This window comes from Acanthisitta chloris, unplaced genomic scaffold (genome assembly GCF_000695815.1).
Source record: "Acanthisitta chloris isolate BGI_N310 unplaced genomic scaffold, ASM69581v1 scaffold7199, whole genome shotgun sequence".
Classification (NCBI taxonomy): domain Eukaryota; kingdom Metazoa; phylum Chordata; class Aves; order Passeriformes; family Acanthisittidae; genus Acanthisitta; species Acanthisitta chloris.
Window position 1 is genome coordinate 6,756 of NW_008692990.1, and position 8,901 is coordinate 15,656.

At 49.8% G+C, this 8,901-nt stretch overlaps 1 protein-coding gene across 1 annotated transcript in view; it reads left to right on the top strand.

The window, feature by feature from the left end:
* PIP5K1A (phosphatidylinositol-4-phosphate 5-kinase, type I, alpha) overlaps positions 1–7,206 on the top strand; it is a gene marked incomplete at both ends in the record, with an annotated part of 10,360 nt that extends 3,154 nt beyond the window's left edge. The window contains 10 exons of the mRNA XM_009082887.1: positions 33–185; positions 468–767; positions 1,744–1,949; positions 2,181–2,264; positions 3,012–3,060; positions 3,314–3,398; positions 3,658–3,795; positions 4,411–4,540; positions 5,434–5,505; positions 7,122–7,206. Coding sequence (XP_009081135.1) covers positions 33–185; positions 468–767; positions 1,744–1,949; positions 2,181–2,264; positions 3,012–3,060; positions 3,314–3,398; positions 3,658–3,795; positions 4,411–4,540; positions 5,434–5,505; positions 7,122–7,206 — 1,302 coding nt within the window. The remainder of the gene's footprint in view (positions 1–32; positions 186–467; positions 768–1,743; positions 1,950–2,180; positions 2,265–3,011; positions 3,061–3,313; positions 3,399–3,657; positions 3,796–4,410; positions 4,541–5,433; positions 5,506–7,121) is intronic.
* Positions 7,207–8,901: the final 1,695 nt, after the last annotated feature.

Sequence of the window (8,901 nt, forward strand, 5' to 3'; positions counted from 1 at the left end):
CACCTCTGTGTTTCTCGCCTTGTCCTCCTCAGTACTCGCTCTGCAATGAGCCCCTCATTGAACTTTCAAACTCAGGGGCCAGTGGGTCCCTCTTCTACGTGTCTGGTGACGACGAGTTCATCATCAAAACAGTTCAGCACAAAGAGGCTGAGTTCCTACAGAAGCTGCTGCCTGGCTACTACATGGTGAGTCATGGAGTGGTTGGGGTGGGAAGGATTAAAGCTCATCCAGTTCCACCCAACTGCCATGGCTAGGGATACCTTCCACTAGACTAGATTCCTCTAAGCCCTGTCCAACCTGGCCTTGGATGCTTCCAGGGATGGGGCAGCCGCAGCTTCTATGAGTCCCTTATGTGAGGATTTCTGTGCAAGCTGAGGAAGGTGTCCAGGTGTGACAGCTCCATTTCACCAGGAATTCTGGATAACCAGAATGGCTTAAATGGGGTTTCTGTGTCTTTCTTGTTTTAGAATCTGAACCAAAACCCCCGAACACTGCTGCCCAAGTTTTATGGGCTGTACTGCGTCCAGGCTGGTGGGAAGAACATCCGAATTGTGGTCATGAACAACCTCCTGCCACGCTCTGTCAAGATGCACCTGAAATACGACCTCAAAGGCTCTACCTACAAACGCAGAGCCTCCCTGAAGGAGAGGGAGAAGGTCTTTCCAACCTACAAGGACTTGGATTTTATGCAGGATATCCCTGATGGGCTCTTCTTGGACTCTGACATGTACAATGCTCTGTGCAAAACATTGCAGAGGGACTGTTTGGTGAGTGAAAGGGTGAAGGAGGGGTGGTGTGATTGGTTCTTTTGTCCAGAGGGGGCCACAAAGTTGATAAGAGGGCTGGAGCACCTACCCTATAAAGACAGGTGGAGAAAGTCCTACGAGGTGACACTGACGGAACTCAGGGTTATTTAGCCTGGAGGAGGGGAGGATCAGGGGTGACCTTATCACTCTCTACAACTACCTGCAAGAAGGCTGTAGCCAGATGGGGGTCAGTCTCTTCTCCCACGCAGCTAGTGATAGGACAAGGAGTAATGGGTATAAATGGAAAGAGGAGATTTAGATTAGATATTAGGAAAACGTTTTTTCCTGTGAGGGTGGTGAGACACTGGCAGAGGTTGCCTGGGGAGGTTGTGGCTGCCCCAACCCTGGCAGTGTTCAAAGCCATGTTGGATGAGGCCTTGAGCAACCTGGTCTGGTGGGAGGTGTCCCTGCCTAGGGCAGGGGTTGGAGCTGGATGATCTATAAGCTCCATTCCAACTCCTTAACATATTATGATTCTAGGATTTTTGAGCCTTTTCCATGAAAAGCAGGTGGCAGGTCCACCCTTGTGTATTGACTTAGAGAACCTGGGGTTTTTGAGGGTGGTGTGGACAAGAAGCAGGATGACAGCCCCAGTTTCTTCAATGCTTCCAACCTGAATGAAACCCAGTGCTGCCAAGGGTTTAATTGGAATCTCGGAGGGGGGTGGGTTGCTTGACTGAGTCTGGGCTCAAATTGGGTCAGAATTGGTCAAAAGTCAGTGTTCTCCCTTGGCTTGGGTGCCAGGCTGCAGTGGAATAACGCCAGTGGCTTTCCCCTGACTCTGTGTGGATGAGCTGACTCTGCTCAAGCCATGGATTAACAGCCATCCTGATCGGCTCGGGGCTCCCGGCAAAAATGCTGACAGCTCTTCTGAAAGTGTCTGCCTGACAGTTTCACTGGTCTTGCAGTGCTCACAGAGCCTTTGTTGACTTCCCAGGTTCTGCAGAGCTTTAAAATCATGGATTACAGTTTGCTCGTTGCCATCCATAACATGGACCTGGCGCAGAGGGAACATGTGATGGCAGACGGCACGTCCCAGATGGATACGCGGCGCCCTGCAGCCCAGAAAGCTCTGTACTCCACAGCCATGGAGTCCATCCAAGGGGAGGCCCGGAGAGGTGGCACCATCGAAACAGATGACCAGTAAGTCTGTGGTGCTCTTCCCAGTAAAATACCACAAGGAGAGAGTGGATTTCCCCTCCCTGGAAGTGCTCAAGGGCAGGGTGAGGGCTTGGAGCAACCTGGTCTAGTGGGGGGTGACCTTGCCCATGGCGGGGGGTGGAACCAGGTGGTCTTTGAAGGTTCTTTTCTAACCCAAACCATTCCATGATTCTGTGAACATCCTGTTTCACTTTGTGCCCTGTCCTCTCCTAGGATGGGAGGAATTCCGGCCCGGAATGCAAAGGGGGAGAGGCTACTGCTCTATGTCGGCATCATCGATGTCTTGCAGTCCTACAGGTAATTAATAACCCCTGTGGATCACCTGAGGGTGAAGGTGACTTTAGACCGTGGTCTGCCCTGGGTTTTCTCTAGTTTGACTCTCAAAAATAGTCGAGACACACATAAACAATTATTATTTTTTATTTTATTTACCACTTTCTATTTGGGGATCAATTTCTAGGTGTTGCTGTATTTATTTCATGTTCACAGAACAGATTCATACTTAAAACTGGTTTTGGTGCTGAGGTGGTTGTACACAGGCTCAGTGCAGGAAGTGGCAATGGAGAAACAAGTGGTGGCTTAAAATGGCCATAACGTTGCTCATGTTCATGAGCAGAACAGATGCTCATGTTCACAGAACAGATTCATACTTAAAACTGGTTTTGGTGCTGAGGTGGTTGTACACAGGCTCAGTGCAGGAAGTGGCAATGGAGAAACAAGTGGTGGCTTAAAATGGCCATAACCACTTCTAAAATAAATGAAAAATAGGTGTAAAACTTCTAATTTCTTCTGGTTTTATTAAAATGCAGTGTGCAGAGGTAAAACCTCTGTTCAGTGTCATTGCAAATTCACTGCCCTTTGGGAATTATGCCTGTGAAACTCTCTCATGGGGAGAACAAATTTTGGAATAGTCCTCGAAAAATGGGACAACAAAGAGAATCCGAAGCCCAAGTAGTCTGGAATGTTCTTGCCACAGTGGCTGGGAGCCAGGTGAATCCAGACAGTAGAAACCTGGAGTGAAAATTGTCCTTAATTCTTTGTCAGGTTTGTCAAGAAGCTGGAGCATTCCTGGAAAGCCCTTGTCCATGATGGGGTAAGAAGGAAAATAGCCCTTTTATAAGGAAAAAAATAACACTTTTAAACTTGTTTAACAATAATCCCAGTGTCTCTTCAAACTGTTCCTAGTGTCCTTGTTCCTTCTGGGCACAGGATCCTGGTTTTCCAAGGCATGTGTGTGCTTGCCCTCTTACATATATAAATATTTCTCTCAAAACTAGTGTTTTTATTAACTTATGCGCAATGTTTTTGAGATTTACATGTTAATATCTGTCCGTTTGGACCTTCAGGACACAGTCTCAGTGCACAGACCCAGTTTCTATGCTGAGAGGTTCCAGCGCTTCATGTGCAACACAGCGTTCAAGAAAATCCCATGTGAGTCCCTCTGGACTGCTGAATCCTTGGAATTCCTGTGGTTTCTGGCTTTTCCCTGCTGTGGGTTGGGAAGGTGGACAACAGCATGCAAGAATTTAGGAAGCCATGTTACCTCTTCCTTCTAGATTGCTCTTTCCTCACATCTGTGACCCTGAAGGAGCTGTTTCACCCTTGTTCTCTCAGCACAGCTCTTGTGCTCTGTCACTGTAAAGTCCTTTTATTCTTTGAATAAGTTAGAGAAGTGCTTTTTTTCTTACAGTAAAGCCATCCCCTTCCAAGAAGAGCCGGAGTGGCCCGGTGGTTCCACGGCGGAGCTGCCAGGGAGGAGTTCCTTCCCAGGTCCACATGTCCTGTGAAGCAAAAGCACAAGTAACCACAGAGGCAGATGTAGAGCAAGGTTGGTGCCTAGGCTAAGAAAATAGAAAAAACTCTCTATTTTCCATCTTTCTATCCAATTGGAGTTTTCTGCCTCCTCAGCTTGGCGAGACACCTCCAAGTTGGTTCATGGTCTTGCTGGGTAGGGGCTGGGTTTTGGAATTGTGGGAGCAAAAAAACAGATGAGGCCAAAAAATCATTTTTGACAGCCCCAAAAGAAAGCCAAGAGGAGCAGGGAGCCCTCTAAAGGCTTGGATGTTTTCAAGTGTTCTGTGGCAGCAAATGGATGCTAAACCTCATGTTTCAGTAAAAAACAGTTGGGGTGAGACCAAGTTGTGAGATCCCCTGGGATATTCCAGCCTCGTCCAGGTATCTAGCGTGGCCCTTGTGGGCTGAGGCTGTGTGGCAGTCCCTTGTGTCATGGCTCTTCCCAGAATCCTGTTCCCATGGGGTTTGTGCCAGGAGAGAAGCTGGGCCCAGAGTCCTGTGGAGGCTTAGATTGGAACCTGCAGGTTCTTCAGTGCTCAGGTTTCCTGGGTGGGATCCACCACAGATCCCAAGCCCTGGCAGTTTGGGAGCTCATGCCACATGAGCCCACGTACTGTGCTGGTGGTGGAACAGTCTGTGTTTGACTCAGGTTCCCACCTTGGTCGCCCAGATCTCCTGCCCAGGACATTGCCCGTGGATGAAGCCAACAGCGACTCCATCGCCACAACCCTGTCCACATCCTCCCTGGGCAGTGGAGGCCTCAACTCTCCTGCAAACAGGTGAGTCTTGAGGTGGTGGGGTGCAGGGTAGGTTCCTGGCTCCTTCCCAAGGCCTTGGTGTGCTACTCTGTGGATGTTCTTGGAGGTGGCATGGGGGCAGAATGACCTGTTTGAGAGATTTGTGCATTGTGGAGCAAGTTCAGTGCTGGGGGTTCAAGCATGTGCAAGGGGGAGCATTGTGTCCTATCTCTGCGTGTCCCTTACGAGTAACACTATCTTGCATCTTCTGCTTGGGCTGCGTGGGGGTCCTCAGGGGCTTCTAGTTCCTTGTGTGTGGTGGTTTTAATTTCATTTGCTCTGGAGTTGTGGTCCTTGTTCTGATTGGTGAAAAGGTTGGTACTAAAATGTGTGTGCATCAATGTGGTGACAGGTGATGCTGAAGATGACCTTCCTGTTGCTCTTTTCAGAGGGTTGAGCTCTCCTGCAGCTTAGTGATGGCTTAGCATTGAGCTCCCACAACTCCTTGAGAAAGGAGGCTGCAGGTGTGTGCAGTGTGTGGTCCCAAGTGTCTTGGAAATGCATGGAGAGCCCTGAGGGAGCTGGTGGCTGCTGTGGAATGTCTCATTTCTTGCTGGAGTGGTCAGACTGGCAGGCATGAGGAGGAGCTGTGGTCACAGGACCATCCCTTTCACCGAAGTTGTTCTAAGGTGTTAACTTCTCACCTGGAAGTGATGGGAAATCACATTCCCCACTCCTGACCCACTGATGGAAGCTCTTGCTCATCTCCTGAGCTGCAGGAGATTTAATTACATCTCTTGGTGGTCCTTCTGTAAAATATGGAAATTTCTTGGTAGGGATCCTAAACCAGAGCTGCTCCTTTCCAGTACCTCAGCATGCCTCAGGTATTCCTTTTCATCACTCACTTGTGGGTCTCTCTGCTTCACTTCACGTAGGTCAGTGGGAGTGCAAGTGCATAAAGCTGACAGCTCAGCACCCAGAACAACTCCTGGCATCTTCCTGCCTAGGTGAGGGGAGGAACCCGCCCTTACCTGAAACCTGTGCCTGTCTGTAGGGTGTGTTCAGTGAGGCTTCACCTGGATTTGGCCCCACGCTTGTGCTGGCCAGTGGTGACAAAGGTTCTGTGCAGACAGTAGTAGAGCTGTGCCAGGGCTCAGCAGGCCTGAACCCACCTGTCTGCTGAGGCTTAGAGGTAAAACACACCAGGATAGTGTCCTGTGGTGCTGAGCACCTTCCAGGTGACAGCACAGGTGCTGGTAGGTAAGGCCAAGCCTGCTGTACCTATAGGTTGAGTCCCAGGGGGTTCCCTGGGGCAGAACCAGAGCCATGCTTGCCCCACAAACCTAGTGGGGCAGGGTACACCTGTGGAGGGGATCACTCCTGTGGGGCAGATCACCCCTGTGGGCACTCACTGTTTTCCAGTGCAGGGCTGTGGGATCCGAGCTCTCTACTGCAGACCTGTTGTTGGAGGCTTAAATCCACCTTTGTTACCTTGGTGGATCCTTAAAGCTCATCAAACCCCTAAAAGCATGAAAGTGCTTTGGGGATTGTTGATTTATAACAGCATAATTTGGTGGCTTGATTAAAAAAGGTCTTATTTCCTCTCAGCCAGTCTGGCTGGTGTTTGCTGCCTTTTGGTGAGGTGTCATCTAAACTCTGTAGAAATGTGCAAAGGGGAGTGATCTCACCCAAAATCTGATGATCTGGTGATCTCCACCCAGAGTTTCTGTCCTTCTGGGGTGGGCACAGTGGGAGGGCAGGACCTGGCCCATCACATGCCTCGTTCACCTGTGCACATCTTTGTCCAGGAGCTGTGGTGTGAGTGGTACCGTGTGGGTGCCGTGGTGAGGTTGGGGCTCCCCTGGACCTCAGCCCAGCTCTGACAGAAGTGTCCTGGCCTTGGGGACACTTGAACATGCCCATGTGCCACTGGGGGTGGGAGCTGCTGACATTATCCTGTGGGAAGGGGTTCTGAGGGGGATCCAGCCATTGGAGAGCAATGGCAACTCTGCTGCTTCTCTTTAACACTCATTTAGTTGTGGATTTGGTCATGTTGAGCTCGATCTCAAGGGCCTTTTCAGACCTGAATGATTTTATGAGTCATTGGGCAGCGCTGCTTTGTGCTAATTAAGACAAACGCAAGCGTTATGTGTGTTGTAACTAACACACATAAACTCTTTGGTCGTGCATCCCATCAGGTGCTCATGTGGTGTATCCTGCTGTCAGGCTGTAGCTCGCCTTCTGAGCAAAAAAGGTGCATAAAAGGTTTCTCAGGGGCTTTTCCAAACACAGGTGCCTCTGGAAAGGCTGAGCTTGGTGGTTCATGGTTCCTTTGTCCCTGAACTGTTCACTCAGGGCTATTTTGTGGTGGATGAGCTATTGAATACTTTTGGAAGGAGGTGCTGGTGCTTGGCTGGACAGAATCTCGTGCTTTTAGTGCCTGAAGTCACAGCAGATTAGGAGGGAGGAGTTTTTAGGTGGTGTTCCGGGTGCCTCCACATGAAACCTGCCTAAGGAATGCCATGGTGGGATGTTCCTTTGGCTGGGAACAGCAGGGCTCTGGAGGTGTGATTTATTGACCTCTAAAAACTGCTTTACAGGTCTCCCCCTTCTGTTTCCCCAGTGGCTCCCCGGGCCCTTCCCTCCCTGAGCACTCCATGGAGCTGAGAGAGCAGCTTGAAGACCTGCAGGAGACAGAGATAAGCTTTGTAAGTATTGCCCTGGTCTGGAGGAAAAAGAGGAGTTTGGGAGGTGGATAGGGAATTTTGGGGGTTGTGTGGTCCACTAGGAACATAGAACTTGGGATGTGGGAGTGGAGCAGAGCAGGAGCAGTTTTTCACCCTGTGCAGAAGTTCAGCCTGCCTTGTGCTTGGGCACCTTTTGGGCTCTTAGTGATAATCTGCTGCCCAGAACACCTGGACTTGGATAAAAAGCAGGGGAATTCCTCTTCCCTGAGGGCCTGGAGTGGGTCTGATGGCAGAGGTAAACCAGGATGTGACAGTCACTGGGCTCATCTTGCTGTCCCCAGTCCCTCCAGTTTTAATGTCAGATGGGACTGGGTGTAAACCTGAACTCAGCACTTCCCTCCACTCTCCTGCCAGGGTGAATAATTTCAGGGAATGATCAGGCTGTTCTTCCTTAGAGGAAGACAAACCCCTCCTCATTATCTCCTCTTTTCTCCCCAGTGAAGCAACACCGACATGGCCATGATGGCAGCGGGTTGTTCTGTGCTCTGTGGTGTCTGATGAACCTCCAGCCCCTGTTGCTGAGTTGTTTTTATTTTAAATTTTGAAGTAATCTGGACAAAAACTTGGAAGCTGGAATGTCGGGATACACCTGCATTAGCGCTAAGCCTGAGCTGAGCCTTGGGTACCTGGAAGTCTCCTCACGACAGAGCCCACTGCCACGTCCCCGCTGCCCTCCTTCCTTGGAAGCCTGTGGGGAGGAGGAGGAGGAACTGCTCCTCGTGGGATGAAGCCCTTTGGAAAAGGGAACGGACTTTCAGGGAGTTATGATGCCGACACCACAGACCCTGCAAAAACCAGCAGGTCCTCGGAGCTCCCAGAGGAAAACAGGCACCGGAGCCTCGTCGGGGCAGTTCACACCGGAACAACGTGGCTTATTTTGGATTTTTCCCAAGTTTTTAATTAATTGTTCTGAATTCAGTCATATCACTTTTTAGTCCTGTTACCCAGGAATTCCTCCTTCTTTTTTATATAATAAATAGGGTATTTTCAGTGTTTCGCCAGGAAATACCCCATGGAAGAGAGGCAGAGAGGGGGAGCAGAAAGCAAGGTGACCTTGGACGAGCTCCTGTCCCTCCTTCCTTTCCCACCTCCCACCCAGCAACGACAAGAGCAGGTGCTGCACTGCATCCCTCGCAGGACTTTGTGGGAAGCTTTTAACACATCAGGGAGGATTAGGGATTGTTTCTTCCCGCCCCAGTTTCTAAGTTGAGCCCTCTCATCCCTCCCCTGCCAAGCTGGAAGTTCAGGTGAAGGGACAGCTGGAAGGGACACACTTTTTTTAAGTATTTCTTGAAAAACGACCAAACCCATGTGCTCAATCCCTTCTCTCCATCCCATGTCCTCCCTGTTTTTATAGCTCAGCTCCTTTGGATATCTCACCTGGACAGTAGCTGCAGTCAACACAGATGCTCCTGGCGGCTTGAAGCCAAGGTTCCTACTGAACTGAGACAGAATTCCACCTCCACATAAATTCGGGGTGTTTTGAGACTGGTTTTAAATGGTAATATTCGGTTAATCGTAAGATGGAAGAAAGGAATTTTCTGCTACCACTTCCCTGTGGTGACGCCTGGATCTCTCCAGAGCTTTTGGAGCAGATGTTGGACTGATGTTTATTTTCACTAAACGCTTTTTTTTAAAGAAATTAAGTGACTCTTT